At 45.4% G+C, this 27,134-nt stretch overlaps 1 protein-coding gene across 5 annotated transcripts in view; it reads right to left on the bottom strand.

Moving 5' to 3' along the window:
• Nucleotides 1-27,134, bottom strand: part of EHBP1 (EH domain binding protein 1) — a 2,510,899-nt gene that overhangs the window by 1,316,537 nt on the left and 1,167,228 nt on the right. For all 5 annotated transcript variants that reach the window (XM_069608212.1, XM_069608214.1, XM_069608215.1 and 2 more), the window contains one exon: nt 17,797-17,986. In XM_069608212.1, coding sequence (XP_069464313.1) covers nt 17,797-17,986 — 190 coding nt within the window. The remainder of the gene's footprint in view (nt 1-17,796; nt 17,987-27,134) is intronic.

Genomic DNA, 27,134 nt, shown 5'->3' on the forward strand with positions numbered 1-27,134 from the left:
CCACATCTGGTCATATGATTGAGAGAGAACTGTCTGACTGAATAAGCACAAAAAAAGACGCATAAGGAAACATAAACATGATGACGAATTATCTCTGACAGACCATTCATTGTTTCATCTCATAGTTATTTAAACATAAAATTAAAAGGCCAACAACTAGATCTCAATGAGTGTGAAAAAATGATAATTCACTTGAATTTGTTAATCAAACATCTGGACTTGTCAGGGACAGGCTTTCAATAAATTTGACAACTGCAATTTGAATAGGCAAGTACGCAGAATTCAAAATTGTGTGCCAACATGCCTCATATTCTAAAAAACCCAAGTACCGGCAATGACGTCCCATAAACTTGAGTCTATGAGAAGTAAGAGCAGGACACTCAATGATCAGATGCTCTAAAGTCTCCGGTTGGCAAGTGTTCCTACAAAAACGGCAAAAGTTATCATTAACTGATATTATCTTGCGTCTGTAAAGAATGGCTTTGGTTGGCCAAAGGTTAAAACGTAGACGCATGATTGCATAGCGGATATGGACTGCTGGAGCTTTAACTAGATAGAAAGGGAGTGTTTTCATCTTTTTTGGAGGAAAGCGGAGAACATTACCATCACAGTAAGTTAGGCACAATTTGTTTGTCTTAATCCAATCAAATTCATACAGCTGTTGCTTTGCCTTATCAGGATTATTAATTAATGTATCAAGAGAGACTTCTGCCCTACTTAATGCTGAGTATGCAGTAGTCACCCACGAGGCAAAGAATTTTTGAGTAGTATGAAACATATGAGATGCAAGTTCTGATAGTAGTGTACGATCTCTGGATGCTAATAGACATTTTCTGAAAAGTGCACACAGACGCCAAAAATATAAGGTTTCGAGTGAAATAAGGCCCAACTCATATCTAATCCACGAAATGGGGATACAAGCTGGTAAACGTAATATCTTTTTCCAGAATTGACTTTCCCATGTGTGGAAGGCGAGTTTAGATTGGCATGCAAGAGTTTCAAGACCATACAATATTGAAGGTACCGCTTTCTGGTTCCAATAGGCAACAGCTGGTAGAATAGAAAATTTGCCATATCTGGACATAATCAAACAAGCTTGTGACAAGGCCGTTGTCACCTTTTTCAAAACTCCTTCCAAGTGTGCCTTAAAGGAACCCCGCAGTTCGAATATCATACCTAAATAGGTGTATTGAGGGACAATCAACAGATTTACCTGATTAATGTTCCACATGAATGATTTGTTTCTTTTGGTAGGTTGATACAACATTATCTGAGATTTGTTGGTATTGATTTTTAAATCATTCTGAGAAATATAAGAGTCAAAAGCTGTCAGCAGTTTCTGCAAGCCAATCTGAGTTTTTGACAGTAATACCAAATCGTCAGCATACATTAAACTTTGAACATGTTTATTATTAATTTTTGGAGAGTCTGAACCAAGATTTTGAAATGCAAAGGCTATGTCATGAAGAAAATAGTTAAAAATAGATGACGCCAGAAGACAGCCCTGTTTGAGCCCACGAGCCGTGGGGATAAAGGAAGACAAAGCTCCATCGAGGCTTAGACGAACGTAAATACACGTATCAGAGTGGAGAGCCAAGAGGATATCAAACAATGTTTGCGGACAATGGTCGCGTTTTAATTTTTTAAAAAGAAGAGAGCGAGAAATAGAGTCGAAAGCAGAATGTAAATCAATGAACGCCAGAAATAAGGACTGTTTCGACTCTTGACATTGGGCTTTAATAGAGTTCAGTGCAAAGAGATTAACCTGGGTACCCATACCCGCAATAAAACCAGTCTGGAACGGGTCTCTATATGAATTCTGAAGCGTCCACTTATTAAATTCACTCAATACTAGTTTAGTGAAAATTTTACTCGGTGAATCTAAGAGTGCAATTGGACGATAGTTCTGAGGGGAACACCTATCACCTTTTTTAAATATCGGGATGATAATAGAGGATTTCCAGGATAAAGGTATGGAGCATGAATGCATTATATCTTGAAAGATGCAGTATAGTATGCGAGCCTATCTGCCAGGATTTAATTTCAACATGGCATTGGAAATGCCATCTGGGCCAACAGCTCGAGAGGGACTGGCTTTTTTGATGATTGAGGCAATATCCTCTATTGTAAAAATCAGGTTCCAATAAGGGGCTCTAACAGAGCGAAAGGAGTCTGGGTCAAAAGTGACATCAGCATACAAATTTGTGAAATACACAATCCATTGTGATTCGTTTACAGCATTTAGTTGTGCATCAGCATCTCTATTATATGCATGATTGTGTAGAAGATGCCACATTTGAGCCGAGTTTTTGTTGGCGAGGGATTTTAGCATTAATTCACTGTCGCGTTGAAACATCAATGATTTATGACCCTTGAGCCAGTTTTTGTATTGTGTTTTCAAATGAGTTAGCGCTTGCGAACGATCGCAGGAAGTGGAGTTTTGTATCTGGCGCTTTAGACGCCTAAACTCCGTCTTACGTTCTTTAACTGATTGATCATGGATGTGGGAGTGTTTAGTTTGAAGTTGCATGGGAGTAGAAATGGTGTGCACAAACGGTGCAAGTATATCAGTGTATTGAACACCCACTGAATGCAAATTCTTTTGAATTAGTGACTCAAATTCATTTAGTCGATGATCTGTCCATGTCAGTCTACATCTGGCTGAATTGATGGCAAATCCAGAACTGGCTGAGGAAAATTTAGAAGCAGAAAATTGCCATGAGATAGTCAGGAAGAGTAGCTTATGATCACTACCAGGATAGGCAGTGATTGAGAGATCCTGACAAAATTTGAACAGAGGAGAATCTACAAAAATGTAATCAATTGTACTTGCACTGTTATTGCGATACCAAGTTGATTGCGGAGGTGAATCACTTTTGAGGGCTCCATTGATCATAATAAAATTGCATTCGTTCATGAGGTGGATCCACCGGGAGCTGTCTTTTGAATATGGGTTGTTAGTAATACAATTCATATTGAGATCCCCAAAGTATGATGGTGAAATTGGTGATGTTCGCCATATTGATAATATCCAACAATGAAATAAGACCACAGTAAAAATCATCATCAGAGCAAGCAGCAGGGTTTCTGTACACATTCAACAAGGCGAGCGAGGCAGTTTTCAGATCAATTTTGACTAGTTGTAGGTAGGCCCCAAAGGAAGCCCATGCGTGTACATGAAGACCAGCCTTTTGGAGCACAGCAACCAGTAAGCCAGAAGTAGGTCTGCCTTTAGTTCGAATGGCCGGTAGCAAAGAGATTTCATACCCGTCCCACACCGGGGGGACTAAAAGCCAAGTCTCTTGTAAGGTGAAAATATGATAGATTACAGGCATGGATTTAATGGAAACATGTAAGTGATTGTGCCCCCTGGTATTCCAACATGCAAGATTCAGAAGATTGGTATTCTGGCACAATGATGGTTAATTCTGAGAAAAGATCCGAGAATCATGCATTGTATTGATGTCATTTCTATCAAGTTGTTGTCTTTCATAAATGCGTGGATGTGGGATGGGGACCCTAGATTGGGGTGTGGTGACAGTCGGCTCAAGTGCCAATAGAAATCCCATTTCAAACAGAGTCATTCTCGCTCGCCAAATGGTATTGGCAACAATGGTCGATGGAATCCATAGTCTGATAACAGAGTTGGAAGAGGCAGAGATAAATTCAATTTGTGCTATATCAAAGGTAGTGATATCCCTTAATGCTTCAATGTCACTAAAGATATTTAAGACACTCCTTCTATTCAAGTTATAAGCAGGGTATGGGCCATCTCGACATTTTAAAATAAATGTGCAGGGCGAGAGAGAGGCAGAGGCTTGAGTGGATTGGGGAGGGGGACGTCTTATTTCAGAGTGGGGGGGCTTAGACTGGCTGAGCTGGTGCGCGTGTTGCGAATGCAAGTCTTTGAGCCCAGACACTTGAGACTCAAGATTGTACTGCTCAAGACTAGAGGAGTTGGTTGTAACAGGGGATTTAGAAACAGAACGGGGGGTGTCTGGCATAACAGACGTGAGTTGAGGCATGGGAATTGTGGAGAACCTTTCCTCCAGAAATTTGTCAACAGCTTGTTTCAACTCATTTAATGGGTCTAGATTTAAGGCAGATGACACAGCGGCGGGCCGACTAACACTTGGGGCAAAAGAGACGGTTTTTTGAGTGGCATGTTGATTAGTACTCGATCAGCATCTTGGTCTGACGTCTCAAGTGATGCAACCAAATCGTCCAAAGGGGGGTGAGGAGCTATCCGTGCCGAAGTAACAACAGGCACAGCAAATGCCGTCTCCTTTGAGCTTACAGCCATTGAAATATTCGGTTGCACCAGTGCAGGGGCAGGGGTGGCTAGGGGTTTTGTGGGGGGAAGACTCTGGGGGGGAGCTTTCGACCCCGCTTCCAAAGACCCACCAATGGCTTTAAAAAAGGCATTCAGAGTGTTTTTGTTGCCTCGACGAGGCATCTGTTTCTTTGTTTTTTTCAATACGGCATGGGTATTTTTTAAGATCGTTGTGGACCTGAACTTTCCGCTAGGGGCTGCCGACGTTACTGCCATAATGGGATTTGCAGGCGAGGGGCCCTCAGAGGTGGGCAATATGTCAGTGGGAGCAAAGGCAACTGACTGTAGAGGCACCTCAGGGACAGGCACCGAGGCAATGTTATTTATGACCGGCTGAGTGTGGAGTACAGGAACAGGTGTCACAGAGCTGGAAGAGGTGTCAAGTGCACAAATAACATTGTGAAAATGTGGCAAGGAAGAAGGAACATTCGCACTTTTCACATGTGAGGCGCAATTCGCGGGGGGCGCAGCTGTGCCTGTCTGTCTGTCTAGAGTAGTAAAGCTACCACAGGTAATAATGGAGGCCTCACAACTCTCTATTGGGCGTGTAGATGGTAAAGGTGGAGCGGGAATCAACTGATCATTGTGACGACTCCAGTGTAGGAGTTCCTCCAGCTGTAAGCCTTGGGTTGTAATTTTTGTGTTCATAATGTCAAACAATTTATGCATTCCAAGAATAGAGGTATTGATGGCTTGCAAAGCTGCTTCAACATCAATGCTGGAGCCTGTAGCAAACATATTGCGGGCAGGAACTACAGCACGAGGCGTAGGAAGAGCGAAGGAAGCAATTGCAGAGTCTATCGGAGTAGGGTTGAGATGTGGTGGAGAGGGGCTGAATTGGGCCATATCACACTGGGAGTGTACTGACTGCAAAGTTTCATGGTGACTAGCATATAATGAAATGCTGGTACTATCTAGTATTATAGGAGAACCTGGAATGATAGGCGAGAAGGTTTGGTTAGAGTTAGTGCTAAATTTCCTCTTCACATTCCGTGCATTCAATGAAGCAAGCATCGTTTTGTCGGAAATGCCCCGAGTGCGAACAGGACTCGTCAGAGCAATAGGTGGGCCGGGGGGCGACACACACGGGACAGGTTGCTGACCCATAATCGGAGTGTGGGACCCAGCAGACTCTTGTGGCAGAGAGAGAATGGTCTTGGGGGGCCCAACCGACGGGCCCATGTTAGAAGTAACAAGAGTGGCACCGACAGGGGTTCTCGGGGACAGAATGAATGCTGGAAATTTCGTCTGAATAAGCCCAGTGCTAAGACAACTAGGCTTCGAATGTAAAGCAAAATCTGGCATATTTGATTTCAAAGAGTACGGCACAAAAGACATTCGTTATGGGATGAGACTTGTACTGACCTGGGGGAGCTAGATAAGGACTGGGTAGGGTAACACCAGCGCTAGAGAGACAAGCCACAACCGCAGTAACGCGGTGAAGCGGTAAAGCGGAACTTAGCCGTGAACTTGCTCGTGCGCGCGCGCTGTGCGCGTAGGGCTGTCTTTAGTAGGAAATGAGGGAGAGAGAAAACCCGCCTTTTCCTGGGCAGGGCTAGCAGGAAGTGTCAATCAGGAGGCTGGTGTAACCAGTAAAGCAATCCGCTTCAATTTGAGAAGGAACACTGGCTAGGCGAGAGGTAGTCCAATCCAAAGGCAAAATGCAGAGAAGCAGCAGCTACAAAGTCCTCACGAGCGGTAAAGCGGAACTTAGCCGTGAACTTGCTTCGGTTTACTATGGGTCTGGACCATTCCTTTTCTTGCACACATTCTTTCTTTTGAGGCTCCCTTGGTTTCTTTATTTCCTATGCACCCCTTCATCAGACCCTTTCCACTGCAGATTGCTTATTGTGGTTTGAGGCAGCTATATTGTCTTAGCGAGTTATACAAAATTGACCATTCACCCATAAATATAAACTTGAGATACCCCCAACAAATTGTCAACGGCTGTAATCTCAGGACACAGGAAGCAATGAGGGGAGGTGCATACATAACGGGGACCTGCATTGTCTGCAGCTTTGTGTTGTGGCCTGCTCTTTGACACACTAATTATTTTGAAGGCCCTTCTTCTCCTTTTGGCACTCAACATTTCCCTTAGGACTTTGTATCCTCAGTGCCCTGAGCGGATCATAGGCAGTCTGTGGCAGACAAATACTTTATCCTCACAATTTCACCCTTAACTGTACTATGTAGCCACCCAGGTGCTGGTTTGTGGGTGTGCTTTGTGCTGTATAAAAATCAGGAACAATGAGTCATTGTGGACCCACGGGGCCTCATTAGGACCCAGGCGGTAAGGGGTTTACGGCCGACCCTTACCGCCTGATTCCGAGGTCCCTTAGCGCCATGGAGGTTTTAACACCTGCTTTTAGCAGGTGTTAAAATCCATGGCGCTAAGGGACCTTGTTTTTAATTACGCCACCGTAATTTACGGTGGCGTAATTAACGCCTTCCCCACTCCCATTATGCCCTATGGGGCAAAAATGGGAATGGGGAAGGGTAAATGGGTTAATGGGGACTTATCGCCCCACTCACCTCGGAATGGGGCGGTAGGTCCGCCAACCACCATGGCGTAAACGTAGTTTATGCCATGGTGGTAAAGGTACGACCCAGGCGGTAATTTACCGCCTGGGTCGTAATGAGGCCCACTGTCTTTTCTCGATTGCAAAATAAAAGCCTCTTACTCTCATATGGTTTTGGTGATCTATACTTATGTATGACATTAACATCATACCTTGACTGGTTAGCTGCGCTTCGGTTAGGATACATAACCAAGATTACCAATCAAGTTATTGATTAAAGTGAAAATTGTCCGATCCTCTAGGTGGCAATCAGCAGCCAAAAGGTGAGGTCCTAAAGCGAGACCCTATGTGTACAAAAGACAAATAGGTTCTTGATGCTTAGGGCTGGAAGGAGAAAATACTGCACTTTCACAGTGGAGCTTAACGTGGCAAAGACTGGGGGAAAAAACATACTTGGCAGATGATGCTGCACTGAAGTATATAAAGATGCACATGAAGGTGTACCCGGGCATATGATGTCTGCAGTCTGTGATACAATGTCTGCCATTGGCCATACACAGGCTGTTGCTGGGAATGAGTCTGGGTCTGGACATATAATCCCCCAACTGATGTATGATGTAAGTGTATTGCTATATGAGGCTGTAGTTGCTAATATGATGGTAGCACGTGGGGTTCAGTGGCATATAAAGGCTGCACCTGGAATTGAATTCCAGTACCTGAAAATGCACCCTGGCCCTTTACCTTTTAGGGTGTAGCTTCAGATATGATGACCATACCGGCAACAATGCCAATCATGGGCAAATGAGGCTTCACCTGGCATGTGAGGGCAGTACAAGGATATATGAGGCTGCATCTGGTCTTGAAACGCAGTCCCCGATCATGTGATGGCTGTAGCAAGCCATATGTGATATTAACTGGTCATAGGTTATGTTCTGTTAAATGGATTTTGTATTGTGCTATTTTCCAACAGATGACTATAGCTAGGGATATAAAGCTGAATCGGGCAGTTGAGGCTGAAAATTGGAACATGAGAGCATACATAGGCACATAGCAGCTCTTGCTGAACATATGATGGTCGTAAAAGGTCATATAATGGCTGCACCTATGCGTACAAAGCCTTATCTGGAATATGGTGACAGTACATGGCCATTCAAGTGTATACCTGGACCTATGTCAGCTATAGCTGAGCAAAAGCTTCTAAAAGAGCATCTGGCGATTGCAACTGTGCATACAAGGCCTTATCTGGCATACAATGGCAGCATGTAGCAAAATAGATTTGTATCTGTTAAAATTATGGTTGAATATTAGCATATGATAGATATTTCTGGACATAAGAACTCATACCAAGCACAGGATGGTGTCCCTAGGCATGCAACATTGTTAACTGCATATATTGGATGTACCAGAGCAAAGTAGCTTGTATTTGGCATAAATGGGACATACTTGTATATGTAAGACTAGGCCGAGGCGCACAAGGTCTTACATGAGCATACATGTGTGCACATGGCATGTGTGCACCAAGGCGTGCAATAGCAGATGTGTACTTTGCATGTAATAATCTTTGGTAGATGACGTATAATGGGTGCAAATAAGCATACATGGATGCAATGGCTGTCCATGTACATATGAGGCTTCACTTCCTATCAGTATCCAATACTGTATAGAGGAGGATGTACATACTATATTCGTTGGACATATCCAAGTTTATGATGTGCACCTAACTTTGGTAAAAAGTAACTGAGTATACCACATCTTTACTTTCGAATATGGAGTCATGCATGGCAGTACCTAGGCATACTGGTACCAAGCATATGATATATGTATCTTGTAATGTTCAGCTGTTCCTGGAATGTGATTAGACTAATTTGACATAAACAACTGTACCTGGGCATAAGATGGCATAGCTGTTATGAGGCTTTAGCTGGGCACAGAAGGCTATAGATGCTCGTATCATGGCTACAGATGGCAAATCAGGCTTCCCTTGGCTTGAAAGGGCCAATGTGTGTTATTGGTTTACCCATGCTGTTCATAATCCTGAGATGGCTAAATGTAGCATACTTACTTTACCTGAAGGCAGTATAGTACATGACTATGGAACTCTTAAATAGTAAGCCGCTGTTCAAGTGTCCTCCCTGAGAAACGAGTCCGAGTGATCTCATTCTATTTAGTAATGGCCTGTAGAAAATCAAACACCATAACACCACAAGGAAGACACCTGCAGTTTGCCCATTACTTGGTAAAATCCCAAAGATAGTAAAACGATAGTTAAAATTGATGTCAAGAGTCAGAAAATGAGCACTGGACAAAACAGTGAGTGATAGACTGGTTTTCCCAAACCAATTACATTCTTCTTAAGCATGAGCTACTTAGACAACCTTTTCTATTCAATTGACAAAGTAGTTTGAAGAACTGCAAAGTAGAACATTACTCAAATGTGTTCACCTTTAGGTTTATTGGTGGAAATAGCTGCGACAGCAGGCTCTGCCATTACTTAATAGTCAGAATGCATTTATTACTCACAACTCCTAAATACCTATGTGCGTGATTATAAACTGACTGCTATTGTAAAATGCAACATTTGCCAATCATAACAAGAACCATGAACTAACTTATAAGTAACCTAGAATGATGCCAAGCTCAGAAATTACTTAAGCAAGTGTCTGGTATAAACTACCCATTGTTAACTAAGCAACCACCTTTGGCTTGCCGCCAGCAGTGAGCTTCTTTCTGCACACATTGGAGGAATAGTAGACCACATTTGCATCAATTCTGCATTAATATCCATGGTCGCAGGCCGGATATGTCAGTTCAGTAATTGTGCGGGGCCCAAGCTATAGCAGCTATGTAGAAGTTAATGGACCCACGGTGTTCGTGCCGATTGTAGTTGAGCCCGATATACAAATGAAAGGCTGGATCTGTGTATAGGCAGTCTTTCATTTCACTGAGTCAGGAGGTGGAACCCATGCAAGCAGCAGAGGCCCGCGAACAATGTAAGTGAGGCTGCAGTGGTTGAGGAGGCGAGGCAGTGGGTGTGGGACAGGTACCAGCCTCAGGATGGAATGCAGTCTTTATTATGGATTCAGCCAGATTTTCTCTGAACCAGATTGGCTGGTGGCTTCTCTCCGGGTTCTAGTTAAGGTTATATAATCACTAAAGTAGGAGTGCCTCTGCCCACAATAATCTTGATGAGGTTACTCATGTTCAACCCCCACTGACCAGAAAATGTGTGTACTCTGAAGAGAAGGATAGACACGTCTGCTTACCCTCTTTGCCACATTAGCCTTTCCAGGGACTAACTGATGTGTCTGTAAACTGATTTCTCTTTTGCAACTGATAATCAGGGATGTGGTAAAAACACATGTATTTTGCCACCTAAAAACTCCATAGATGTGAAAAGCATAATAATGGGTCCAATAAGAGACAATATGCACATTTGTGTTGTCACACCTAGACTAGTGTGGAATGCATTTTGTTTTTTTTAAACTGTATTTATTAACTTTTAACACATTCAACATGACAGTAGAACACAACCTGGGGCCCCCAGGCCCAAATCCCCCCCCCCACCCAACAAGAGTGAACAACCGTCGTAGGTTATTCTGTGTGGAACGGTCTGGGAGGACCAGAGCAGGCATAAGGGGTAACAGTCTGTCGGCAAGAAGCTTTGCAAGAATCTTATTGTCGGTGTTAACCAATGACAATGGCCTGTAGGACGAACATTGTTGCGGCTCCTTGCCAGGTTTAAGTAACACTGTCAGCAAGGCAGTCCTGGTGGATTCAGGGAGTACACTCACCGAGCTAGCCGCCTCAAACATACTGCATAAATGAGGAACAAGGAGAGAAGGGAAAGCTTTATACAATTCTGCGGTAATACCGTCAGTCCCTGGGGCCTTGCCATTAGGGAGGGATTGAATGATTGAGAAATTCTTCATCTGTGGGGGGATTTTTCAACAACGAGCCTACTGCTGGGTCCAGCAATCCCAGGGCAATTTTATCTAGGTACTGCACAATATCGTCATGCCCGGCCATACTCTGGGACGTATATGATGCCTCATATTAGTGGCGGAATGTGCTATTTATCCCCCCAGATTCCCTGGTGGGGTCCCCCTCCCGTATCTCGACCTCGATTATTGGGTCTAGATGGCGTTCCTGCCTTATGGCCCATGCCAAAGTTCGACTTGGGCGGTCGCCCTCGCTGTATCTAGCGGCAGCAATTGGATCACCCAAGAATCTCTCCTCATCAGCCATCAGCGATCGGTTTTCTTGTCTTGTCACCTCCAGCCTGGCCAGAAGTTCCGGAGACTTATGCTGAGCATAGAGGTCCTCCATTCCTTTCAAGTCTTTTTTCTTTGGACTTAATCTACGAATACACTTCAAGACCCCCCCCCTCTTGCGAGATACACCATCCCCGGACATACACTTTAAACGTTTCCCAGACCACCCTGGGGTCCGGGACAGAACCTGCATTTATCTGGAAAAATTCCAAAATAATTTGTCGGATATCTTCCCGAAACGCAACATCTTCGAACGCACGGGCTCTGAATCTCCACCTGAGATGCCTAGGATGGGGGGATGGACCCATGACCTGCACAAGGACTGGTGAGTGATCAGATAGGGTACGAGGGAGGATAAGGGACTTGACAGATGTACGAGCCAATTCCGGGGACAGGTGAATATAGTCAATCCTGGAAGAGCTCCCGTGTACGCTAGAGTAAAAGGTGAACTCGCAGCTATCCGGGGTGGTGGAGAGCCATATATGAACCCGAGAGTAATCCGGAGCGATAGCTAATAATTTTTCTGCCGCACGGGAGAGGGACGTCTGCACTGAAGTGGATCTATCATGTGCCAGTGAGATGGCGAAATTAAAGTCGCCCGCCCACACAATCTCGTATCCGGAGAAAGTTCGTAAATGGTCAGAGCAGGACTGAAAGAACTCCGGGGAGTCGTAGTTGGGACCGTATACATTTACAAATAGCCCAGATCACCCTGCGATTTCCACCGCCACCAGGACAAACCGCCCTTCCTCATCTGTTACCGCTTTGTGGAGTTTGAATTCCAGCTGGCGATGAATATATATTGCAACCCCCCTTGAGTGAGTAGTATATGCTGAACCATATCTATGAATCCCCCATCCGGGAAGAGCTTATGCCCTTTCCCTAGGTGGGTTTCCTGAATACATAGAACATTCACGTGGTGGCCCCTAACATAGTTCGAGATAAGGCAAGTTTTTTTCCCTGTTGGTGAACCCTCTAATGTTCCATGTGGCTAAGGTAATGGCTGTGCTGGGTCGGAGTGCAGCACTCTGGTGATGCGTCACGACACCGCTGGGCCAAAGGTGGAATCTGATGGATATGCTCTGAGCGGGCTGGTTAGTGTGTAAAGAATTAGGAATTTAGTAGTGGTCGTGAATAGGTGAATCCCCGGCTCCCCGAACAAGAAAGTTCTCCCATCTCTGTCCTCGGGACCAAGTGTGGCAGTGTGGTGAACCTGAGTTTTAGTGAGTTCCCCGAATGCATGAAGAAGTAGGTACCTAAAAAAATGCTTCCCGCTTACCCCTCCCCTTAAGGTTCCAAGCGCCAACCTTGCATAACCTAGAACTTCCCACCCACGCCAGAAACTCCAATCTACCGGCTGCTATTTCCCACCCGCCTCCCACGTAACTTTGTAATACAACCCCAAGATAGAGAAACTTGCCACTGGACATGGGGGGGTGTTGGCGGCCGCTGCACTCCTGCTGTCGAGAGGCCAGTTACCATGCCTATTAATTCATGGTTACGTTCCTTAGATTTTGTATGGCACCAAAAGGTAGCCATACTGTGGGTGAACCCATCCCACAGAGGGGAGGATCACCCGGTAGGAGTGGTGACCTGAAATTACTCTGATTCTGTTCAAGAAGATTCCCGGGGAGAGGCCCCCAGGTCTGGAAGCTCCATATCAAAACGCTCCGCCGCCTCCGGGGATGTGAAGAAAAACGTCTTGCCATCACGGATGATGCGAGGTTTGGCTGGTTATAGCATTGCATACCGTACCCCTTTCTTCCTGAAGACATTTTTGGCGGTTTGAAAAGGTTTTATCTGATCCTGTACCTGCTGACTGAAGTCCGAAAACAAGCGGATTGTCGCAGATCCCCACTTCAAGGACCCTTTCTCCCTTGCCGCTCGTAGCAGTATGTCTCGATCACGGTAGTTGAAGATTTGTGCTATGATGGCCCTCTCAGGGGGAGGTCTAGCCGCCAGCGAGCAATGGGCACGCTCCACCATGAAGAGGGGTGTGCCCGGTGGGTTTCCAAGTACTTCTTGAAGTAACTTCTCGACAAATTGCTCCATGTTGTCAATCGAGATACTCTCTGCCACCCCTGTGATCGTATGATGCTCTTTGCACGGTTTGAGGGTAGCAACCTCGCGTTGAAGTGCGCTTATATTATCTTCGCCCAGACCCAACCTATGTTCAGCTTCAGACATCCTGCCGCATAACGTCTCTATTTGGACAGCTGAAACATCAACTTTACAGGTCAATCCGTCGATTTTCGCTCCAAGATGGTCTGTGCTGCCTTTTAATGCTAGCAGGGTCTGATTAAATGCTGCAATGTCCAGCTGTGAGGGGCCAGGGGACTTCTCTTGTGGAGGGGAGTCACGATCTAATCTCGTGAACTGCTCCATTTTGGCCGGTTTCTTTTGGTTTCCCAGCCCGGCGAAAGCCTCCGACAGCTGGGCAGGGGTGGTGGACAGGGTGAGAGCCGGAGTTTCCAGAATCCCACCTTAGGAGAGGATCGGGTTAGTATTCTTGAGGTGATTCGGCACTGTTTTCCAATGGGGGAGCTTAACCTAGTGCACCAAGTGTTGGGGTGGCCAATCCTCGGGACTGAAGGGGCTGACACACCCCCATAGAAGACCAAGAGGGGGGGCAGAAACAGCTGTCAATAGATTTGGTGAGGATGGCACCTAGAGTCCGAGTAGAACGGCGCACCCCCCATACCAAACCTGGATCCGCACAATGCCAAGTGTTCTGGTGTAGGGCAACAATGCAGAGGGTGTATATAGGACGCAAGCCCCTCCAATGCCAGTCAAGCTGGGGCACAAGACCTGCACTCAAGGCACATCACGGGAGTAGGGTCTGCACAATTGGTTATATTCCCTGAACGTATGGGGCCTGCCCCTTGCTGAGCCCCACTCTCCTCTTCACCCGGTACTGGGCGGGCCTTCCAGTGGGCCAAGGTCTCAAAGTAGGCCTTTGTTCAAAAGCGGATGTGAGGGTGGGAGGGGGGACACACACGGATGACCCCCCCTATCCGTGCAGGCTCACCTCGCCATGCTCGAAGCAGTGTCCTCTAGCGCTGCACAGGTCGGCACCGGCATGTAGATGTTGCAGGAGGCGGAACAGCTGGCCTTCCCTGCCGGTCACGGTGCACGATCCCGGGTGCCTCTCACGGCACCTGCCCGAGCCGGAGCCCGGGCCCGGCCCCTCCAAAATCCAGTGGGGCTGCCCCCGCCAAGGCGGCACAGTCCCCAAAAGGTTCCAGTCGGGTCCCGCAACAGGAGTCCTCTCCACCGCCGCAGCCCACCGCGGCTCACAACAACTCCGACGGCTCCCAAGCGACAGGAACAGCAGAATGTTGCGCCTCCGGGGGGCGCGACGACGGGCAGTCCCCACAGCCCCAGAAGATCCAAGCAGGGCAGCCAACAGCGGGCAGGCCCCAGAGCAGCAAGCCCCGGGGGGCACAGGGGGAAGGACGCTCGGGCCCCGGGCGGAGACACCCCTGGTCTGAGGCTCCACAGGTGGAGCGGCCAGTGGGGGATGGGCTCCCCAGCACCACATGGGTCCTCCGAATATCGCTGGTATCCCGTGAATGTGAGGGCCGTACAAGTCCTCCGCCGCCCGGCGGGTGCAGCACATGTTCCGCCATACCACACGGGTTCACTGTCGAGCAAGCAGGTCACCAAAGCACAGATTTATTGATCAGATGTTACAGCCTTCAACGGAGCGCTCTCAGATGGCGGCCATCTTGCGTGCTGGGCAACAGCGCCCTCTGTGGAATGCATTTTGTATATTTTCCAAACAGCTTATAAATAGGCATCATAGTTATCATACAGTGCAAGACATTACACATTTTCCAGCACTAAAACATAAGCAATATTTTTTTCCAATCTTTCTGTTTAGTTTCCTCCTAAAACGAGTTCAAAAATTCACATTCTTTTCAAAGATTCTACTCGTGAGACACCTGTGCTGCCTTCTATAGAGGTGTAAGATAAAAAGGAGGAGAAGGGGTAAAAATGTCAAGTTGCTAGCTACTAGCCATCCATAAAATGTCACTCGCCACCGCAATTCGTCACATGCCCACAGCAAACCATTTCCTACTCCCCAATCATCAGGAGCCATGGGCTAATGGCAAGTGCATATTTTGAGGGCTGAAGGGGGGTAAACTGTAGTTTCTGGGAACCGTGCTAATTAGTTTATGCTTGTTGATACATCATGTGGTAAGCTCGTTCTTGGCGGCACGCTCTTCTGCATGCCCAACAAGTATCAGCTATCATTGGTCGGAAAACAGTCATGCCGTTTACATAGACAAACAAGAAAACATCCAAACTTACCCAGGAGACAATTTTGAATGGGCAGAAGCGAGCCAGGAAATTCTTAGATAGCAACCAAGAATGCCCACTGTTGATAAAGAACAACAGCTCAACTACTGACAAATCCTGGGGTGTCGGCATAGACATGGTCAGAATGTAGCACACACTTTATTTCTCATTTAGGAATCCATCCAAAATCAGCTGAATGCCTTTTTCGTCCTGGCGATTAGGTGTTTTGGGCATTAGCCACTGCAACGAAATTACTACTGCCATGCAGGTGTACAGGGATGAGCAGTACGGCAAAAAGAACAAGGCCAGGGCACAGAACAACTGATGTATACGTTTTAATCTACTTTTAAGGGTTCTGGGTGCCTTCCGGTGTGTCAAGTCAGGTTTGAGTTGGCAAGCTTGTTCGATGGATTCAACAAAGCCATGTGGTTCGGCAAATGGCAAAAGCTTGTGTCTCGAAGAAGCCTGGGACAGGAAGGCAATGTTTGGGTCATCGACGCTCGAAGGCACTCCAAGCAGCTGTTGGGTTTTTCAGCAGCTTGAATGAGTTCAAAGACCTTGAAGTGGCTGCAAGCGGTTCAAGGTTGCAGAGAGAGCCACGGGAGCTTCTTTTGGTCCTTCGGGTGCTGGGGGGCCTTCATTGGGTCCCTAAGGAGAGGGGAATCTATCTTTAGCCCTTCCCAGCCAGGATGGTTGCCAGGGACACTTGCAGGGCTGGCCACTGCAGCAGGCAGAGTCCTGGGTATCAGTGTCCAGTGGCAGCCAGGCGTTTCCTCTTCCAACAGGTTGCTTCAAATGTTCTTTAGCAGCAGTCAGGGAGAGGGTCTGCATCCTCCTTGGAGGTCCTCGTTGTCACCAAATGGACCGTAGCTTTGCGCAGCCTTAACCCAAAAAGATTCCAGTGATATCCTATTAAGGTGGTTCCAAGGTGATTCTTAAAGATGCTTTCACCAAAGACAATTCAATTAAGGGGTGGTGAGGTCTCACCTCCTTATATAGTCACTTGGCCACAGCATCACAACGCATTGGCCTATAACAAGCCTTCGAGTCAGGAGCCATTCTTGCTGTATTAACAAGAGCTATTTGGTATGATGTCAGCAACCAGGGTGATTGAAAAGAGGACGTTAGGGAGGGGTTTCAGAAACAAAGAAGGGGGCAAGGGCATATGATATGATATGACATTTATAACGCGCCCATACACAAGTGTTACAAGGCGTGAGATTACTCTTATTCAAGATTACTGGCCCCTTCTCCAGTGTGAAAGTCCTCTCCGAGCTATTCTATCCCCCCCACCCACAAACCCACATCTCTGGTCTGCTTCAGATTAAAAGGGCTCCACAGTCATTATCTCTATGGAGTCACTTTCCCATTAGGAGGATGCCCCTTTGAACCTTACTGCTCCCACTCCAACCCTAGAAGGGGTATGTCCTGTTCTGCTGTGGAGATGTCACAGCTTCCCAGCAGAGAATAGAGGGCTTCTTGGACAAATCGCTATGTGTTGTGGGTGGAACTCCCAGGGCCAGAAGCAATACACAAATGAGTCTGCAGTTGCGGGTTAGATTGCAAACCAAGTGTATAACAAAAATTACAAATTGGGTTTTGACAATTTTACTGGGTTTGGTCATATGCCACTATATCTAACAGATATAGTTTATATTTAACCAAAGTATTGTCACCAGGCAATGAGGAGATGCAGTAAAAGGTATTTTGAACATGGCTGTCATTTTTTTAAAGGTAGTCTATGGTTGTTGAAATTCATTTTGATTCTGGGAGGTTGTTTTCAGAAGACACATGTTACTCTGTAGCTGCCAATTCAGATTTCAACTGCTGGCTTGTCAGTAGACAGGACCCACCAGGGTATACATTGTCCCACTATACCCAATAGCATGGAACACTTTGAACGTGGGGCCTGTTTAGTAGAGCATTCATTCTGAGAGAGAAAACAAACATTTTGCATAGTAAAAACTTTAACAAGCTCAGGATTGCACATCCTTGCATTCTGTCAGAATCACTTTAATAGTCAGGTCACATGTTTGCAAGTGCCATTTTAAAGACCAGGAAGGGTATTAAAAACACATTTTTCGGTGGTATTTGGCATGATAAACACACTGCAGCAAACACATGGTTAAATGCTCTGAATAGGAAAGGAATACAATTCTCTTCTGAAATTAAAGAAACAAAGTAAAATGAAAGTTGCATTTTAAAATGAATTCCTCTAAATTATTCTTAAGGAAAGTCACAATCTAAAATGACTTTAAACACTACTAAGGGCATAATAAAAACATTGCCCAAAACAATTGTGTGTTCACAAAGACACTTATGAATACAAACCGTTTAACGAGACAAATGATTGTCTAGACACCGAGCTCACCTTGGGAGAGGAGGAAAGGTCTTTTCCAACAGGTGTAGTAATGTGTTCACTTGTTGCCACCTCCGTCTTTGACAAGAGCGCCGGTGGAGCTGGAGCCTTCCGTTTCATTTTCTTTTCGCTCTCCGACTCTTGCGGTCTAGCCATCTGACTGTTTCCAGCAGATGCTTTGGGTTCATAAAATGGATTGGACCTATTAAAACAAAAACAGTGAATGGAAACACATTAGACATTTCTCTAAAACAGAGCCACATAGTTTTGTTTGCATTGTTACCAATTGAGGTTTGGGAACTTTATTATAGGCCAAATGTTCACAGGCACCAACACCTGAGGTGCATTGCCATCCATTTGTTAGAATATTCAAATTTGTGGACATCATATGCCAAAGCAGAAACAGTTCATAGGTGTACCTGGACGCAAATAAAACATATCAAATAACATGAATGTCAAGCACTATTCTTAAACTAACAGTGGACTACTACAAACAATTATCAACAGATAAATAGGAATTTAACTACATTTATCTCCAACTCAAACATTTCTACATTGGTAAGAAAGGCCACATTGAATATGCTTTCTCATTCTAAATCTAAACAATCGAAATCATGACGACAATTGAGATTCCAAATTTGGTATAGAAAGCCCATACTATACCGAGATTCTAATTCGGGAGCAGAACATCTAGGACAACCAAGTATGAAAAGTGGGCACAGTTCGGGCCTCTTCAAGGAGGTAGGGATATGGATGGCCTGCTTTGTTCCACAAATTGGCAAAGAGGGAAAATGGTGCAGGTCTACAATAATTTCTGATTTGGGCTTTTAATATGGGGTCATAGGCCCCTGGATTTAATATGAAGACCTAATTGAGCTTTCTAGTTTACGACTGCATGTCACCTTAGAATCACTATGGAGGATGCTCGTATTCAAGGCCAAAATGTAAGACCCATCTACCTACAAATATGGTACAACCAACTAAAGTGCTTCCAAAGACACTTCCAACACCCCTTGTATAATTAATTGATATACAAACCTTGACCAAATGGTCGTCCAATTGCTTTTCTTTCTTAGTCTTGGCATTCCTGTATGAGAATTTCCTAATCTCACCTGCGAGGCAAACGGATCCCAAATGCACTGAGCAAGGAATCAACAGCAGGTGCTTTTCTCAGTGGTCGGGGCACTGCCCACCACCACATGCAGACCATGTTTGAAGTTACATGAAGTATACCATCTCTTTAGGAAGAAGTTCATTATTTTATTTAACTTTACTATTTTTAAAATACAAGTAGTGCCAAAATGCATAACACTTTCACACATATGAGCAAAATCAAATAGCAACTGTTGTTTGGATCTTCTTGATAAACTACCAGCCATTCTGCCACACACTTTCTTTACTTGTAATCATGTCTTGAAATGGCAGTCGTCTGAAGGAAGGGCTGCTCGGTGGTGTGGGGTTTAATCAAAGGCCCCAAATCAACAGAATTGAAGGGCCCACTGGGAAAATGAGCCACCGCAGTCAAAAACTTTCATGCTGAAAATGGGTCTATTTAGGAAGATGATGGGGGTGTTCTGCAGTTGAAATCCAGAGAAAGCTAAAACAAAAATGTAATCCAAGTGCAGATCGGATAAGCACATCACATTGCTGGCTGAGAAGTAAATGCAGCATTTTCACTGAAACTGCCACCCATCAAAAGGTGGTGCAATGTGACAATTCAGACCCACTTCTCTGCAGAAAACCGAACATCATTAAAAACATTATTAAAAGTATATTTCATTAATGACTGAAAGAAACAGCCCTGCACTTTCAACGCGAAAGCAAAGTGGACCCTGAGCAGTAAATACACTGAATGTCAAAGAATAAAAGCTGATGTTAGAAAATGCAATCTGGGAGTTCCTTTCAGGCAAAGACAATCGGTGGGTCTCTGGGCAGAATTTGCAAATGGCTTCACCCACTGCAAGTAGGGTTCTTAAATCCGAACTATTTACAACTGCAATAAAATGTGGCCTGCCTGAAGGTTGCTGAAAACAAACCTTCCCCAGACCTACTGCATCTGAAGGCTCAGTTCTGTGCAGACCAAATGTCCTAGCCAGTGTGTGTCTGGAATGTGGGGGGTTAAAGCAGCTACAATCAAGGGAAGATGAAATTCTGAAAAAAATACACTGTGGTCCACCACAGATAACAGGAGAGGATGCCAGATGGCAACAGGGCCTTGTGACATCACAGGGCCGGCCTAGCTTATTATCTGCAGTGGGAGATCCCTGTGTAACTGATGCCTCGCAAGAATTTACAACCGGCAGTCACCAACTTCCAACAACAAAGAGGCTAATAAAAACACAGTCCAGGAAGCTCTGGTCAGATGCTGGGCCAGGAATGACAAATGCACTTGAAGAAGGGGAACTCATATTTGCATACATATGAAGATTCCCAATTAGTTTAAATGGACTATCACAATTGATGTGTTTTCTCAGCAACCACACGTCGTACTGCATTCATGTATGTTTCATTTGTCAGACAATTTCAAGGTGATTTGTTTAAAAATAAATTGTCCACCTGCAATTTAGGGAAATGTAATGAAAAGCTAAAATGTGTTTCTGGCTGCTGTGAACATATAGAATTGGCGTGCTGGTGGAGGGTAAAATTAGGTATGTGGAGAGTAAATTGCATGTGCATAACTATTATGCTTTTTGTAAAACTGGCAGAAAATTGCCAAATGCCTGTGCAACATGGTGCAGACCCTCCTGTCTTGTATTTAATTCCCCATTATTAGACAATTCGAAAAATATATACATTATGGCAGTTACTAGTAAAACACTACGTTTTGCCATATATCTACTTTTTGGCTAAAGATAACCTAAGAAAAAAAGGAATTTCAAAAGGGACTCCTGAACCAATCCATAGACAGGGGATGGGCTGGGGGTTGGAGAGGAATGTGAAGGACAAATCAAAGGTGTGGACAAAGCCCAACATTGAAAACTTGATGGCGTCATACATTCCATGTGGGTGGAGCTGTCTATTGCTGGGGAGGCCTAAAAGCAAAATTGGCACTATGGTCAAGAGCTGGGGCCATCCTTGAGAGTGGATTAACCAGACCCCTGCCCTGTCCTCCAAGAGGGTCCTGAAATGCAGCAGGCTTTCCTGAACTTTAAATAGAGGTTTTAAACGTAAGTAGAATTGACCATTTGAAGGTGGGGGTGCCTGCTTGCCTTAAATACTTTCCTTTTATAGCGGGAGGGGCAGTAGAGTGGGCACAACTGTGTAGGTCCTTAGCCTATTTAACTAAAAATATTAATTTAATTACTTCCCCTTGGCAGAACACCACAGAGTGATTTTTATTTTAAATTAACAAAGCTCATTCCTAGTGGGCACTGAAAATTATAGACTGTAAATTAATCGGTAATCCTATTTGTTCAGCTTCCCCAACACCAGCCTTCAAGTGGAGGGGGGTCTGAAATCCAAAATTCCCAAATCATGCCAGTTTTTCTGTCCGACTTCCCTAACACAGACCAAAGAACAGAGGGGTTGGGGGACTGAAAAACAATTTGCTAAATCACCCTGTGTTTATTTTAGAGCAAGAGGGTGGGTGCAATCATAGTTGTCATATGCATTTGTACACATCTGTAAACCAAACTGCTAGCCTTTTAAGCATGCAAGAAAATCAAAATTGCACAACATTGCATATGTACATTGATTTAGTTCATTGTCCAGTGTTGATTATTTCTAGAAGTGAAATCTGTAAAGAATTATGATTTGTTCCTAACCAACTTGTGTGATTTATTTGTGCAACAATAAGTTTCATTGTCAGCAAAAAGAAGATGGCGTGTGTTGTTTTAGTGTCATCTCCATTATTTATCATTCAAATAAATACAAACATATTTCCTGTACTCCGGCCTGGTTCTTGGCTCATCGGTAGCTCAGGTGGAGGTATCCAAGGTGCATGAGATGAATCGGAAATAGAGCTGAACAAAGAACTGACATTAAACAGTAGGTTGGGTGAAACCTTGATTGGGGAGGGAAGGAACACCTTGTGTTGAGGGTGGCCTCTCAACAACCGTAAAGAAATGGGGGCTCGTGTCCGCCCTTTGGGCTGGCTATTTTTGACTCATGACAAGTGCATAGTGAGAGACTATTCATTTTGGGGTAATTGCATTAAGGTGGCAGGAAATTTATTTTTGCCTTGTTGAAGTGCTGCAAGGCCTTGGCCCCCGAGTTCCAGGGAGGTGTATAGGTGAAAAAATAGGATTGAGTAAAAATTGATTTTGATTTGGCATTGAGAGTGGAAATTAAGCAGGAACAGGGTGATTTTGCCTCTGCACAAAGGCAATTTTAAAAAAATGAATGCAATTGAATTAGATGATGCCAGGAATAATGTCCTTACTAAGCTGGTCATACGTAGTGAGTGGACAGAGGTAGATGAAAGGAGCTGACAAGCTAAAAAGATGCAAGATGTCACATCAGAAGGAATTGACATTTGGTGTGAAGGTGGGATATGGCACAAAGCATGAGAGGTATTTAATATGACCTGAAATGTTCAAGAAGAACTGAGTGAAAAGGCTCAGCTCACAGCTTATCTATACTTCCACTTGCAGTTAGTAGAAGAGTGAGTGCAGAAGAGTGAGGCATGTACGCAGAGTCAGACAGATTCTAAATGAGGCACAAAAAGAACTTAAGTTTGAAGATCAAGCACAGCAGAGCCATAACTTAAAGTTAAAACAAGAAAGCCTCAAGGAACAACTCAAAGAAAAGTTAAAAACCCTGCAGCAAGAGAGTGCAGAGCGTGAAATGCAGCTTTCTGCACTGCTAGATTCACATAGAGTATGTGGAACATTTGAGCACACTCCAACATAAGGTAAATAATCAGAATAGTTATAATAGAGGGCTGTTCGATGACCTTATGGTCTTTCAATTACAAATAAAGGAGTTGAAAAATGAAAACAGTCAGTTAATTATAAAAGGGGTAGATTCCCAAAATGACTCCGATCAGATATATCAGAAGGTGCTTACTTTAGAACAATAGAAAATTCAACTTGTGAAGGTAAAATACCTCTTAGACCAGGAGAATAGTGTCCTTGCACAGGAGGTGCATCAGTTGAAAATGGATGCAGAAAAGAGTCGGTCAGGTTCTCAGGAACTGGTTGGAAATAGGCAAGAAAATGTAGAACACATGGAGTGTGTGAGGCAAGCGGAAGCTGACCTATTACAGGCAGTGCAGTGTAGAAACGTGCAAGAGAAAGAGGTTGCTTTTTTTGAAAGCAAACCAATGTATTTATTTAATTGTTTTTTTATAATGCACCTAATACCATATCTGAGTTTGGTTTCTAAGTGCGGATCCAGGATTTGAACCTCTGTTGCTCTGCATGGTCTTGCTACCAAGACCAGTACATTGCCCCTATCCTATCTTCCATTCATTATGAATATGTGTGCACAATGAAGGCTGTACAAAACGAAAATGAGTCTAGTCGGAATTAAATCAGGGAATTGAAAGATCGATTAATGTCCCAGAGTAAAGTGCTCAAGGCCAATCAGGCCCTGGTTTCAGAGTTAAAAAGCCAGCTCTCTGAACATCATCAGGAACTAAGGACAAAGATAAGCAGATGTGAGAGTTTGACAAATGAAAATGAAAAATACAAAGAGGCATTGAGGCACCCTCACCAATCAGGGTATGGGAAAGGGCCCTTTGATGCAGGGGTGATGTCCCCATCAGGAACCTCAGCCACTCTCTGCTGCTTGCCAGTGCTGTCCCCTATCTGCCGTCCACCCTGCTCCATATGCCTACATAGGCTCTCCCCAGCTGTAAGGACAAGAGCTGCACCCATGTCAAGCCCCTCTCCGACACACCCATTTCTCAACAGATTAGCCCAACTTCGAGCGCGCACCCTTCCGATGTTCTGAGCATCAAACCCCATGGCCACCCATGCCCGAAACCTCCGCCTCAGCATTATGCTTACTATCTCTTCACCAAGCCCAAGCCGTCAGCCCCATGCGCATTAAACGAAGCACCATAGCGTGTCGTACGCACACAGTCAGAAAACTTTCTTCTACCATGCCAATACATTGCCGGTACCCACAGAGGCTAACTGTAAGGCCCCCAATATGGACAGCACTGTGTGCTTCGCTGCTTGCAATGCCTGTGCATTGTACAATAACACGCGCTCGCCTGGCTCTGCCGTAGCCACTAAATGTGTGCCTGCACACCAATGGGCCCACAAAGTGTCCTACGATAAAACACCAAAATGCATCAGCATCACTGGCATCAGCAAACAATTGAGATGTCATCCTGCATGATGCCATTCATGGTCCTGCAATCACATTTGTCTCCCGATAGCTCATTGACTTACATGTGCCCACGCCTAACCCAAATTTTACCTCGCATACTGTCCCACCTGCGGCTACAACTGACTATCCTACTATAATGTCTGTGAACCCCCAGGAACCCATCGCAAACTATGCAGCCAAGTTGCCCACCAATTTACATGCTCCACTCAGTAAGTATGCCTGTGACCTACTTGATCTGACTGGAATTCACACTGTTAACACGCCTGCTCAATTTGCTGCCATCCATGTCTCCAAAAGACTTGCTGGCCCATTTGCCCCCTCCATGAATATATTAATTTATTCGCTGTCTAGCCCACATCTGCTATTGTTCCTGATACCACAGCAGTACCCTCTCATTCAATTGCTCCTACCTTTACTAAAGTTGATTTGTGCACTGCATCGCCCACATCCGCCATTGCCCATGTCACCACAATGCCCATTGCATTAAATGTACCTACCAGTAATCCTGTTGATCTATCCGATGTCTCACCTGCACCCGTTATTGCTCATGAGACCACAGCAGCACCCTCCAAGTCAATTGCTCCTACCTTTACTCATGTTGACTTGCGCACTGCATCGCTTGCCTCTGCCAGTGCCCATGTGACCACAATGACCCCTAAATCAAGTGTACCTACCTCTAATCATGCTGATTTGTTTGCTGCATCGCCTGCAACCCCAACTGCCCAGTTTGCCATAATGCCTTCAGACTCGCACACAGTCTCCAGCAAGCATGATGCTGAACCATCTGACCACCAGAAGCGCATAGTCCTCAATGTCACCAATGCCCCATCAACCTCTCGGACGCCACTAAGCCCAAGCTTACTCCTCCCCTACCAACCTAGGCAAACCACAACTCCCCCCCTCTGAGCTGAGTCCTCATCAATGCCAGGTCCCTTCCGGCCCATGCCCTGGTGATACATGACCTAATCACTAGCCACAATCTTGACCTCCTTATAATCAGAGAAACCTGGATCCATGAAGTCTCAGGACCAGCACTAGCCCTAGCAATCTCCCCTGGCTACACCATACTCAGGCAGGACCGCCCTCACCTGAAAGGGGCTGACTGTCACACTCGTAGCGAGAGAGTCCATCCCGATCAGAAAGGTGGACTGTGAACTCGGAAACAACAGTAGCGACTACTTACTTCTCAAAGTGAACCCCTCACCCAACTTTAACATGACCCTACACATTGTTTATCGCCCACCCTGGCCCCCCAACAGACTTCCAAGCAGCCCGACACATCACCTCGCTAACAACCTAAAAAAGTCCACAAGAGCCATCCTCTCGGGAGATCTCAACCTTGGCCTAAATGATCCCAAAGACTCCTCAGCAAACTCACTAGAAAAGGTGCTGAAAACCATAGGGTTTCAACAAGCCAACACATACCCCACACAAATCAAGGGTCGTACCCTTCACTGGATAGCACACTTCTACTGCCCTCCCAAAATCAGAACCAACTCTCCCCTCCCATGTACTGACCACCACGTCATCATATTTGATCTCAACACTACTCTGACAACACCCAAGCAAGAGACACCCTTACTTCTGCTCTCACCAGGAGCTCCAGCCAGCTCACCAAAGAAAGGCTCCTACTCTACCTTTCAGCGCACGCCCACAGACCTCCATTCGCCAAAGACCCAGAAACTCTGGCACTGGCTTTCAACACCATCATTACCCAAGCAGTAGACTCCATTCCCCCACTCACCTCTAGGACAGCCAAACGTACCAAGCATAATAATGCCTGGTTTACCACCGAGCTTCTAAAGCTGAGCACGAGAAAAAGAGAGGCACTCTCCACCTGAAACGCCAAACAATGTTACTCTGCTAAGATAGTGTTCAACAAAATCGCTAAAGAATACAAGCTAGCTATGATCAGAGCCAAAAGCCATTGTGTTCAACACCAGAATAGCCAATGCCAAATCCAACACCAAGGAGATCTTTTACATCTTTAGGTAACTAGAATCTTCCACGACCCCCCCCACAAACCATCACCAAAGATTAAGCCTGGTGCAACAGCATTCAATCTATCATGCTCCAAAAACTCGACACCTTACACAGCAAAACTCAAGCACACCAACAATCACCATCAGCATCAGTCGATACACATCAAAAGCAAAACCTCCCTGACCCCAACAAAACACCCCTCTTCTCCTTCAAGGACATCAATGAACAAGAACTCATCGCCCTCCTGAATTCCATCAAACCGTCCAAATGCAAAGGGGACATGTGCGCCGCAACCATCATTAAAGCATGTGGCTCGGCCCTTGCTGCTTTCCTCACCACATTTATTAATGCCTCATTTGCCACAGGGCATGTCCCAACCTGCTTGAAGGAACCATGATTGTGCCCACTCCTGAAGAAACCTAGGCTTGACCCAATCAATCAAGACAACTACAGACCCATCACTACGGTTTCCTTTCTCCTAAAGATCCTAGACAAAGCAGCTTGCCTGCAAGTACAGTAGTTCCTTGAAGCAAATAGCCTTCTTGGCCTCCACCAGGCAGGCTTCCGACCTGGCCACGGAACCAATACAGCTCCGTTAGACCCCAAGAACCTAATTTGACGACATCAGAGCTTCGGGCAAACCAGCCTTACTCCTTCTCCTTGACCTGTTGGCTGCGTTCGATCTCGTCGACCACAAAAACCTCTGCCACAACCTCTCCTCCTCTGCCAACTTCTCTCCTAACACCACAGCCTGGATCACCATCAAGTGAATGCCATAGCATCTGCGGCTGCATACCATTCCCATACCCTTAATTGGGGCCCTGAATTGATTACCGCAACAGTCTCCTGGCTGGCACCTCTACAAAAAACAATGAAAAACTACAAAATATCCAAACCATTGCTCATCAGGCTGCCATCAGCATCCCCAGAAGGGACCACATATCAGCAGCCAGGAAGCAAGCCCATTGGCTCCCCATTAGAGAACGGTTTATCTTCAAAACACTTGACCTCACGCACAAATGCATCCACAATACAGCCCGAGTACCTAACACAAAGAATCACTAAACCACACACAGACAGACCTACCA

Source organism: Ambystoma mexicanum, chromosome 4q, assembly GCF_040938575.1.
Source record: "Ambystoma mexicanum isolate Mex_15411 chromosome 4q, UKY_AmexF1_1, whole genome shotgun sequence".
NCBI lineage: Eukaryota > Metazoa > Chordata > Amphibia > Caudata > Ambystomatidae > Ambystoma > Ambystoma mexicanum.